Source organism: Schistocerca cancellata, chromosome 12 (genome assembly GCF_023864275.1).
Source record: "Schistocerca cancellata isolate TAMUIC-IGC-003103 chromosome 12, iqSchCanc2.1, whole genome shotgun sequence".
NCBI lineage: Eukaryota > Metazoa > Arthropoda > Insecta > Orthoptera > Acrididae > Schistocerca > Schistocerca cancellata.
In genome coordinates this window covers 131,601,668-131,614,642 of record NC_064637.1, presented here as the reverse complement: position 1 = coordinate 131,614,642, position 12,975 = coordinate 131,601,668, and the positions used below count along the sequence as shown (strand labels likewise).

Below are 12,975 nucleotides of genomic sequence, written 5' to 3'. Positions count from 1 at the left end.
AAAATCGACAAAAATAACTTCATTATTATGCAAGGCAATTAACGTTTGACTATCAGAAAGGTGGAAATAAAATAAGATCTGAAACTAATAACATTTTAACCCTCCGCAATTATGTCAATGTATTTTAATTCACTTGACAGCTCCTGGCCACAAAAATCCATTTTATTTTCATTTGACATGAGAACAGTGAACGAGGAGGAAACACCAAAATCACTAAACATAAACTAGGGTCACATGGAGACTACCCTCCTCTCCCCACAACAACCCAGACTGCTCTACGCGTCTGCCCTGAATCTTCGATATTATGGACCCCCCACCCCCCCATCCCCAAGCGTTTCAGATTGGACACCAAAATTTTTTCAAAAAATGTTCATTTTGTAGTGCACATGCTGCCGGTTTGACAACCAGCACCTGTTTTTTATATTTTTTCTTTAAAAAACAAACAAAAAAACCACCTCAACTCACAGTTAATACCAGATGCGATTATTTGCGCAACCGGGAGAACAAGAACTCTTCAGAAAATTTGCTCTCTTTATTGTCTATTAGCTAATAACTTGCTGCTTTGTGTGACATAAAATTAAATATAGGATACATAACACAATAAATACAAGAGACAAGTAAGACAGTACACATTTCTTCACTCCTTCGGTCCTAGCATTTTTTCTTCTCCAATCTTGCTACAGCTTTACATGGCATGCTTTCCTTTCTGCAAAAGACTCTGTTACCTCATTAAAGTTTGTCAAATGTTTTGCTACATGAAAAACTGAAATATTGTCGTATAATACTGAAAAAGCTGTTAATACAAACAGTACCCAAGACTGGAATGATTTCTCGATCTGATTACATCTATTTTTTCACTGTCTGCTAGATGAAATGAAATACGTCTGTCTAATATTGCAGTAATTGTAACACACACAAAATAAACGAGACTGTTTTGGCACAAATGGTCATTTTCATAGCATGACAGAATATAATTCACAAAGTACCAATGTCAAATGCCTATTAGACCCACTAAAAGCAAAAAACTTTATGTTAGGAAATAGTTTCACATTTAATTCATACGCTCCAGCTTCTGAGGCATGAGATCAAAAAGTAGTAGTACGAAATTTTTGTATAAATTTGGAATTGTCATATTCCTCCATAATTTCTTCTCCTACCTCGTTCTAACAAACAATCTTGTCATCACTAATTCTGTAACTATTCCTGTCAGTGTTAAGACTGATTCTACGGTTAACTTCACTAACCCTGCCACAATCACCGGTTTACTTATCCCATGTTTACTCTCCAGTTAGGCATTATTGCATGTTCGTAAAACGTGTTTTCCGTGCAGCTGCCAGAATTGAAGTTAAGTGGCTGCTAGGTGGCGACTGTACAACTGGCCCTTACTAGTGTAACAATCTGGCCAAAACTTTTTTGTCAAACTTTCATTTTCTTGGGTACAGCGAGAAGATAATACGTAATCTTTCTTATGTGTTATTCCTGTTTGTTGTTTATTTCCACTCTGGTAGTCTGAATCTATGGATTTTGCTAGTAGTTGTAACAAAGCTGATCATTCGCAAGCCCAGTCAATTACATAACAAACAGCGATTGGCATTCACCCGTTCAGCTTTGTTCCGCTAGGCTCGTATAGCCCCATCCCCTTTTTTCTGCAAGAAAGGTTATTTCTAGATGCGACTAATATTCCTCTGACACAGACATCATTTACACTATGCATGCATTCAAAAATCAACTTATGATTCATTCAGAAATCAACTTAGAATGTGTTAAAAATGTTAAAAAATCAACAGGGATGTGTTTGAAAATCATACTAATAACTGATAGACCAATGTGCGCTGGATGCTAGGCACTTTGTGAAACATGGTTTTTTTTCCTCAAGAATATAAATTTTGTGCCCTCCCCCTGAAATTGCCACCCAGGGCAGACACCCCAGAGTTTACGTCCCCCTCCCCTCGCCCCACACTCCGGCACGCCAGTAAAATTTTTCCGGTTAGCATCTGGCTGCTTGCTGCTACTGCTTATACAGCTATAGCTAACAGCCTCACTTCTGTAGCCAGAAGTGGGAGAAGATACTACTTATACGCGACTCAACTGTGCAGGTGCATGAGCCTGCCAGCAACTGCTCGAACGAATCTAATGTAAAAAGTTGTGACGCCACACTCATCAGTCGCAATTTGATGTTGTGAAGCACTGTTTAGTCTTCCTAAAGCCTTTGAAACATTTTGCTACGGACAGATGCTTGTATCCCCATCAAATCAGACAGAAGTTGTTTCACACCTTGCAATGGTCAGTGTGCAGTCAAGTCCACTTAAAATGCACGGTCTGCAATCATTTCTGGATGTTATAAATTTCATTACAGCTCTCTTAAATACAATAATAGCAGGTTTTAAATTGAAAAACTGTTCCATGCATGCCCCTTGACTTAACGAATATACTTTGTAGTAATACATAAAGTCTCCATACTCTTCATTCAGTTGCATTGAAAACTGTTGCAACTGACAGTGGAATAATGTGTGCAACTTCTGGAATAACGTGTGCAACTTCAGAAGTTTTACTATTGATACCACCAATTTCTTCGAGTCAGCAAATTTAGGAGAAAATGATTCTTGATGTACAGAACAACAAATCCTGTGTGTACTTTTTTGCTCTATCATTGTCAACTAAACCTTTAAACTCTTTTTGCATTGGCGTTTCATTGTAAATTTGCTGTAGCCTCCACTTATGAGAGTAAAAAATATATATTTGAAATTCTCATCCCTCTCTTCTGTCATTCTCATTAATTTTTAAAGGCTCATGATGACGGATCACTAGAGCGCCTCTTTTTGTGCAAACAACCATTGGACGTGTGAACGTCTTTCATACTGTGAACAAATAGCAAAAGCTAAACAGTACTAACACTACTACTTTGCTGAACTGAAAAGAGCTGTGTTGATGAAAAAATGCTAAATGTAATGTTGTGCTGTACAGAGTCCTCCTGGGAAGGAACAAGCAAAGCTGGAACAGGATGGGCCTTGGTCCACAAGCAGCCCATACACAATGCACGTGTTAAGTCTGCCACACCATGAACGGCCCTAGTTTGGAATCCATGTTAAACTGTATGTCCCCTATAACTGGCTATGTTAAGTCAGTCCTGAGATCAGATAAAGGCATATAATCGCCGATAGCATCATTCCAAATAAAGTAGTGCAGTGTTCAATTCAAACAGAGTTCACCTTAACGAGTATTATAGTTATTCTTATAACATCACATTCACTGCCTTAGCCAAGTTTCAGCCAAACTGTCACCTTCCCACCTAATGTAGACCTCAACAGCAGATCAATGAGTAACCATTACCTACATTGTGTGCATGTTATGTCACAAACCACAACATCATTAAGTCACTGGCTAAAGCCATCGTCCAGTGTCGGTAAGTTCAGCTGATTCATTTTAAAAAGAATTCAAGTCTCCTTTTGGCACTCACCATATGTCACCCCATCTTCCAGCTGTGGCAAGGCGTCATCCAGGGAGTGAGGCAGATGTCGTACGACTTCCAGGAGAGCTTCAGCGCCAAGCCGTGCGAGGCGGGTCTGGACGTCAGCTGCCGTTTCGTGGAGACCTATGGGGCAAGCCATCTGCTTCAGTACTGGGCCAACATCAAACCTAGGAGCAGGAGGAACTCACAGCTACACTCTCGCCCCCACATGAATGTGCACTTGGCAAAGGTATACATCTTACATCACTGGTTACGACAGTCACTGTCCAGAGCACAATAACACACAAAAAAATAACTCAGAGGTTTTTTAGAGAAAGAGAAATAAAGAAAGAGAGAGAGAGAGAGAGAGAGAGAGAGAGAGAGAGAGAGAGAGGAGAGAGAGAGAGGAGGGGAAGAGTCTGGAATGTCACTACAAAATCTATGTAGATTAAGAGGATATACTTGGTTTGTGTAAAAAATTTAGGTTACAATTTTCTTTTTAAAAATGTTGATGATTACTTTCAGTATGGCCCTACTACAACATGTCCAATAGGGACAAATAATTGAAATGAGTCTGTTTATTTAGTAATAAATGTGTGGATACTCAACTGTTTTTTTAATTTCTAGTAGAGTCATAACTGTACCCTTTCCCTCTATATGCAGGACTTCAACAACTTTTACATATTTGTGCTTCTGTAATGTTTAACAAAGGAAGGCCCATGCCTATTTAATGGCCAAAACACACAAAATAGCCATAACATTACACATTCATAAATGTGGAGCAGGTGTTGTCCAGCAGATAGGAGTTCATTTTGTCTTCGAAGCTAATTTTATTATTTATTAAATTATTTCCATCATTAGATAGTCAAAGATTTTTGTGTGTGATGAAATGAAATAAATTCCAACATCAGCCACAATCAGGCACTGAAATGAATTGAGGTGCTGGAAACCGTAAGGGCCTAAAGCACGCCATCATCAATTTTGAGATTTTTGTATGTATGCATTATCCCGACATCTGTTGATTTTATGGTGATTAATATGTAGCCCCAAAATTAACATACGAACGTTCATGAAAAACTGCTTCACTGATTTCTCACATATTCATTTCCATATGAGCCAAAAGCACGAAGCATAATTTTGTTGCTCTGCACTGCTCACCTGTTATCTATGGTTGGCAACATAATTTAGTATTTAAGTCATGTATGCAGTAGTAGTACTTCATAATCAGAGGCATAGCAGCAGTTTTATCTGAACCTCAAGCCACAGAATGTTCTTCACAAAACTGATCGTAATAATGATCATGAAGTATTTGAATAAGTCATAATTGCATGTGTAGTGTATGTAGTATCAGTTCTTTATGTTCTGAGTCTAGTTTAACATTAATTAATTAATTTATAAATATTAAAAGACACTATTGTCACTAGCCCACATATGGAAATTTTGTGAATTTACATTAATAACAGATACAATCATAAATAATAATTAACAATATATAACATAAATAGGATACATTATATTTTCAGAAGAAATATAGGAAGTTGAAACTTGTTTTTTAACCAAGCCAGACCTATGAGATTGGTGGTTTGTCTACAAATTTGATTTTCACAAATACCTATTTTTCTCAAAACTCTGTTTCCATGCTTTGTGCTCTTATCGTTCACAGTGCTTCAATTCAATGGCAACAAGTGAAAATTTGTCCTGGACTGAGACTCGAACAAAGACGTCCCACTTCACACAAGTGATCACCTTTACTACTTCAGCTATCTGAGCATTGTCTTCATCCATCCCAAATTTCCACCTTGTCACACACTGTTTACACAGCACATAGCAGTCCATCATTGTTTGCTGCACCACACTAATATTCCTGTGTAAGAGTGCATCCGCACTGAAATTATCTTAATGGCCATCAAGCAGTATATATTTACACATATGTGGTGCCTGTTCTACACCACATATATAAATAGATTTTTATGGGTGGATACATCACTCCTTTCCATGTCACATTAAGGCTGAGTGATGGATGGTGTTAGTCATTTCTCCTTCTATTATTATATTTATCAATGCCACTGTTGTTTTCAAACTGTGCTCAACAGTGAACAACAAACTCCATAAGGCACTAAATACATTGAGATCGTGTTATCACTTGGCACAACTGTTTAACAAGCTGTCTACAAGAGGTTCCATGGCAGACACACACAATATCCTTAGTATGTCCTCAGTAATGAGTTATCCCAGGTATGGTGCCACAAGACATTAGTAGATGAAAATAGGTAAAGTATGCCAACTTTTTCTGATGTTCATCTCCAAAATCTGATATTATCTGTAACACAAAATTTTTATGAAAAGGCAAAAACACCGCTCTGGCTGTACAAAGTTTTTATTAAAACCACGACTGGTTTCGCACCAGTTTAGGCACATTCTCAGGTGACCCAAACAGAGATTAGGAAGAAAGTATTTTGCAGTTTTTTCTTTTTACACTGACTTAGAAAACTATTGTTATATGGAGTAGAATGGTCCCGTTCATTCTGAATATAACATTATTTTATGCTGTTCTGAAACCTGTCCCCATCCTTCACACCACTGATAAATAAAAACTGACTAGAAGTGTTTGCCAAATTTATAAAAAGGGGTGGGGGTCACTAAAACAACATAAATTGAGTATTTGGTGCAGATAGAATAAAATAAGCCCTGAAAACCATGTGAAAACGTATGTAAGCACCAATAAAAACATACCATATTGTCAGCTGGAGGCGATGTGGGCATGGAAACGAGGAACACTGAATTTGATTGAGCCTTATGCAAGCAGCCACAAGGAAAACTGCATTAGCAATGGTATCCAGAAACCCAGCAAGAAGGCGCTAGAGAAAGTGGAGCTAGTGCACCAAACAGTGAAGCATGACAGAGGGGGAGGAGCTGTATACAAAAATAAATTACAATTTAAATATGCAAGTGATATAAAACATAGACGATGCATGGAAGGAAAAGCAATACAGTAAATCTCTTATGATGCACACTACTTAATACTTATACTGGATATTATTCCAAGCTGTCTGAAAACCAATGGAGAATTTATAAACAGTTAAAGGTTTTACAAATTGTGTGGAATAATATCCATTATAAATATTAAGCAGACTTTAATCATAAGGGATTTACTGTATTAAGTTTTCTTTCCATGAATCGTCCCTGTTTTATATCACTTGCTGATTTGAACTGTAATTTACTTGTATGCCTGCCACCTGCAACTTTCATGCTTAACATTCGGAGCATTAGCCCCACACTCTCTACTGCCATCTTTCTGGGTTTTCGGGTACCGCAGCCAATGCAGTTTTCCTTATGACTGCTTGCACAGGACTCTAGCACATTCAATATTCCTATGTCCACACCCGCATTGCCTTCAGCTGATAGCACAGTATTTTTTGATTGGTGTTTGTATACATTTTTGCATGCTTTGCAGGGCTTATTTTATTCTCTCAGCACCAAATACTAATTTTATTTTGTTTTAGGGAAGCCCTCCTTTTTATCAGTTTCATAAATGCTTCTAGCAGTCTGGTTTCAGCTGCCTGAGACTGTGTGTGTGTGTGTGTGTGTGTGTGTGTGTGTGTGAGAGAGAGAGAGAGAGAGAGAGAGAGAGAGAGAGAGAAAGAGAGAGAGAGATTATTTTTGACAAAGGCCTTGTTGGCTGAAAGCTTATTTCATGACAGTCTTTTTATTATTATTTATTTTTTGAGCTTTTCCTCATTACAGAGGCTTATGTGCAACATAATAATTTACTTGGAAATTACAATACAAACAATAAACGCTCTTAAACTATACTCTCAGAATATTTCTCCAGGTGTTTCGATCTTGCGTGTCCTCTTCCTCTGCGCCCATTTTCCTAATTGTGTGCTGCACATTTTGGAGCCAGGTGGTCACACGTCGTTCTCTTCTTCTTCTCCCCTCCGGTTCCCACTCCAGTATCAATTTTGGTATTCTGGTTTCCTCCATTCGTCGTACATGCCCGTACCACTGTAATTTCTTCCTATCCATTACGTCATATATTCTTTCTTTTATTTCCATACTCCTTATTACTTTGGTGTTCCTTATCTTTTCTTTCCTGGAGATTCTTGCCGATCTTCTCCAAGAGTCCATCTCTAGAGCTTGTAATTTTTTAATGTGCTTCATGTTAATTGTCCAGGTCTCCATTCCATACAGAACCACACTCTCTAATATGGATTTGTATATTAATTTTTTAGTTCTGCTCATTACAGTCCTGCTCCATAAGACTGAGTTAAGCATCCCAATGACCCTCCATCCGCTACTAATTCTTTTATTGATTTTTGATTCTGATTTTCCCTCTATTTCTAAAATGGATCCCAAATAACAGAAAGTGTTTATCTTTTTGATTTTCTTTCCTTCAATGTATAGCTCATCTGAATCATTAGTCAAGTATTCTGTTTTTTGGTAATTAATCTTCAAACCCTAAGTTTTGTATGCTACTGCTAGTTGACTGTACATATAGTTAGCATCCTCCCCATCTTGCGCTATGACTACTTGATCATCAGCAAATAATAAATGATGTAGGTAAACTCCATCTCTTATTTCTAATCCCATACTATTACATTTACGAGACCATGTTCTAAGGCTAATATCTATATAGATTTTAAATAATGATGGTGACATGGGACAGCCCTGTAAAAGGCCTTTGCTTGTTCTAAATTTCTGTGAAAGTTTATTACCAACTTTCACTTTTTGTTGTGCCTATATGTGGCTCAGCATCTCCGCTACATGGTGAATAGCAACTATTCTTTTCATAATATCATTACATTCCATCCCAAATTATTTTCTAGTACATTTTAATTTATCAATGGAATGAATGATAGGGAGGGGCTTCAGAACAGCACAAAACAATTTTTTATACCAGATTTATGTAAGTGCCTAATGTACAGGACTATTCCACTCCATATAACAATATTACTAAGCCAGTGGAAAAAAAAAAAAAAAAGTAAAGTACTTCCTTTCGAATCCATCTTTAAATCACCTGAGGATGTGCCTAAATTTGCATGAAACGCCATAGTTTGAATAAAACTTCCTACAGGCAGAGCAGTTTTTGTTTTGCCTTCTTATAAAAATGTGGACATTTGACTACCGTTGCCTGCATTTCAAAACAATATGCGTGTAACACGAAGTTAAAGAGCTAAGACATTTAAGACTTCCAGTTTTGGTTCTTATCAATGTAAACACTCGAGAATTTAGAATATTCTGTTTCATTTATTGATTTACCCTCATGCATTACTGCTAATGGTGTTGTCAGGTCCTGTGCCATACGGAGCTGCATGTTTTGTGTTTTATTCAAATTCAACAAAAATGTTATATACATTTCCGAGTGTTGAAATTGCTCAGTTGAGCCCAATAATACTATTTGCATCATCGGCAAAAAGAACCATTTCTGCTTCTCGTATATATTATGGAAGGTCATCCAAACATGAGGTGTGGTGAAAAAGTAACAGGAATTTTTGTTTTTCTTAAAGAATATTTATTCATCAACATCAAATTTGTCCTGTTCAAAGTAATCCCCATTAGATACAACAGACTTGTGTCAGTGTTTCTTCCAATCTTGGAAGCACTTCTGTAACTCATTTTTCGTTATGATGTTCAGTTCCTTCAGTGATTCTGTTTTTATCTCATCAATGGTGGCAAAATGATCTCCGTTCACAGTTTTCTTCAGCCTCAGGAACAGAAAGAAGTTGCAGGTGGCCATGTCTGGTGAACACAGTGGCTGAGGCAACATATTCCAGGTAGTATTCCTTACTGATTGTACAACCACAAGACAGGAACTAATGATGCATTATTCCAGTGTAATCAAAGATAACAGTGAGAAGGACCTTCACATGTGATCAAACTTATTGATTTTCTTTTTTTAGGTCTCAGCTCTCCTGGTAGTTTCCATATGGGTGACTGGGGTTCAGTTTCGACATTATATATACCCACATTGCTCCACCTGTTGTAAGCTCTTTTAGAAGATCTTGATTGTTGTCGACCTCATTCAGAAATTTCTGAGAGATGTCTATGCAACATCGCTTTTGGCTGAGATTCAACAATTTCGGAACAAACTTTGCTGCTGCACGTTTCATGCTCAAACATCCAAAAAGACTGCTTGGCATGAACCAAGGGATATGCCAGCATCATCAGCAACCTCTCCGATGGTGATCTGGCAATTTTCCAGAACCATTATCTTTACTTCTTCGAAATTGTCATCAGAAATTGATGTGCTAGGGTGTCCAGGGTGATCGTTATCTTCAATGTCTTCTTGACCCTCTTTGAAACATTTATACCACTCGTAAACACTACCTTCACTTTACTCCATTTTTCAAGCAAAATTTAATGCAAATTCTTTGATCCATCTTTTCATCTATCAGCAATAAACTAAATTTTCAAAACAGCTGAATATGCAAACATACATCAGGAACACATGTACCACGACAAAAAAATTTGAAGATTTGATGTATAAAGCCCACGACATTAAACAATTCCTGTTAATTTTTTTTTTTTAATAATTTGTATATAAGCATGGACCCAATTTTGATCACTGTGGCACACCTTTAGTGATCATACATACTTGCATGTCTACACAATATTTCTTTCAGTGCCTACATACCTGTGTGGCATAATCTGCATTATGGAAACTCCTGTTTTCGTGTCCCCATTCAATACAGCATATACAATGGGAGCTGCACCCCTCCAACGAGGCAGGAGACTGGCATGTACGTTCAGAACGCCTCTGCAAAGAGAAAAAGTACAGACTGTTACCTACAGCAGCAATGGCTACATTCTGTAAGCATTTGTTACCTCTAAGATGGAAACATTGCTGCTTTTGCTATTAATTACAACAAAGGTGAAAAAGTCAATGAGTGTAAGGGGTAATCACAAATTTTCCATTTGAGAGCATTGCTGGAGCATATATGTAATGTAGAGTGACTCCGGTGCAGGTATATATGCTCCAATATGCAGGCAAGGGATTAGTGTGACATTCTTGTCTTTCTGACTTGTGTGTGGTACTAGCAGAAACTTTAACTATGGCTCCGTTATTAGTAAATATGTCCAAAAAGGATCAACATGCTGACATTGTTTCCTCGACTACCAAAGGACAAAGACTGGTAGACATCGATCGGATGATCGTGGATGGACTACACTTCCTGATGATTCTTCGAATCTATCTCAGCCTGGCATCTGCCTTACTTACAACAAGGTTTATGTAGTTGTTCCACTTTAAACTGTACCATACACAAACTTCTTGATATTTAATGGATGTGACTGCTTCCAGTGATTGTTCTGCAATTGTGTGTTCTATGATAACAGGTCTCTTTCTGTGTAACTGTTCACAGTATCAAAATCTTAAACATGGCTGTGAAACAGCAACTGTGTAATTCAGAATAGATTGAAAAATCAGTCAACCAGTTGCAACTAAAAGTTTATTATTCTTTGATCATGGTTTCGATATTTATAAAAATGTCTTCTTCAGAAATATTGGCCCTAAAAATGTATACACCAGTTACAAAGTATTTTTTTTACAAACTTAACAAAATATTAATAGAAAAATATTTGTGAAATAAACACACTCACTTATTACATCACATGATGCAATAGTTGTCACAAGATAAAATATTTCTATTAATATTTTATTATGTTTCTATAAAAAAAAATTTAAAAAAAATGTAGTTGGTGTATACATTTTTAGGGCCAATACTTCTGAAGAAGATCTCTACATCTACAGGGATACTCTGAAAATCACATTTAAGAGCTTTTTTTTTTATACATATTGAAACCATGATCAAGGGATAATAAACCTTTATTTGCAACTGGTTGGCTGATTTTTCAATCTATCCTGTTCACAATAGGTTACAATTGTTTATGTTCAGGACCAACTGCCACTCCCTGCACCAAGTGCTGATCCTCTACAGGCCTTTCTGCATTCCAGCACAATTCTCAAGCATACAAGACCGTCATTTGTGGAAGCCTATACACAAAACAGGTTGGAACACTGTTGCAGAAGCAACGAAGAAAGCATGCCAAATTAAAAAGAACACAAAATCTGCAAGATTAGTGCAAACTGCTTTCAATAGTTTCCATATGAAGAGTCTGTCTTCAAATCTAGCAGAAAACCCAAAAAGATTCCGGTCACATTAATGAACACCAGTGGCAAGATTCAATCGATGCCTTCACTGTCCAATAGCAATGACGATGTTACCGATAACAGTGCCACTAAAACAGAGTTACTAATTCCTTCACAAAAGAAGATAAAGTCAATATTCCACAAATTGAATCAACAACAACTGTTAACACGAGTAGCTTAGAAGTAGATATCCTCAGTGTAGCGAAGCAGCTCGAATCACTTAATAAAGGCACGGCCTTGGGTCCAGATTGTATACCAGTCACATTCCTTTCAGAGTATGCTGATAGAACAGCTCCATACTTAACAATCATATAAGACCGCTCACTCTTAGAAAGATCCATAGCAAAAGACTGGAAAGCAGCACAAGTCACACCAACACAGGAGTATTCCACTGAATTACAGAACCATATCACTGACGTTGATTTCCAGTAGGATTTTGGAACAAATACTGAGTTCGAACATTATGAACTACCTTGAAGAAAATGATTAATTGACTAAGAGCCAACAAGGATTCAGAAAACTGTTCTTGTGATACATAACTATCTCCTTACTCTCACAAAGTAATGAGTGCTGTTGAAAAGAGATGTAAAACTGATTCCATATTTTTAAATTTCCAGGAGGCTTTTGAAACCATTCCTCACATGCAACTTCTAATCAAATTGTGTACCTATGGAGTATTTTCTCAATTGCGTGACTGGATTCACGATTTTCTGTCAGAATGGTCACAGTTCACAGTAATCGATGGAAAGTCATCGAGTAAAACAGAAACACAAGTAATATCTGGCGTTTTCCAAGAAAGTGTTATATGCCTTCTGCTGTTCTTGATCTGCAGAAACAATTTAGGAGACCATCTGAGCATCCCTCTTAGATTGTTTGCAGATGATGCTGTCATTTACCATCTTTGTAAAGTCATCAGATGATCAAAACAATTTGCAAAATTATGTAGACTAGATATCTGTATGAACTTACAATGAAATACAGACCATTAGCTGCTTACAGGCGTTGTTAAATATCAATGGAGACAGTTGAAAACGTGTGCCCCAACCGGGACTCAAACCCGGGATCTCCTGCTTACATCGCAGACGCTCTACCTGACTGAGCCACCGAGGACACAGAGGATAGTGAGACTGCAGGTACTTATCTCTGGCATGCTTCCCATGAGACCCACATTTCCAACTTAATGTCTACACATTACATTTGTAGCGCCCCTGCCCACAATACTCATTACTCGCAGCAGTCAATCTACCGATTCCCGTAAGAGTTCTAACAGACGTGTACGAAAGAACAGATACCACCCTCATATAGATAAGGCTTGTGACGATGTTCCGTTTTCTTTATTTCATCGTTGGCTGTCCTAGGTGTCGACGTACTGCATTGT

The 12,975-nt window shown here is 37.5% G+C and overlaps 1 protein-coding gene across 2 annotated transcripts in view; it reads right to left on the bottom strand.

The window, feature by feature from the left end:
* The window catches only part of LOC126109763 (methionyl-tRNA formyltransferase, mitochondrial), a 54,642-nt gene that overhangs the window by 15,492 nt on the left and 26,175 nt on the right, over positions 1–12,975 (bottom strand). For both annotated transcript variants that reach the window (XM_049914814.1, XM_049914815.1), the window contains exons 3-4: positions 10,083–10,205; positions 3,458–3,636 (exon numbers count right to left, since the gene is read on the bottom strand). In XM_049914814.1, the coding sequence (XP_049770771.1) occupies positions 3,458–3,636; positions 10,083–10,205 (302 nt within the window). The remainder of the gene's footprint in view (positions 1–3,457; positions 3,637–10,082; positions 10,206–12,975) is intronic.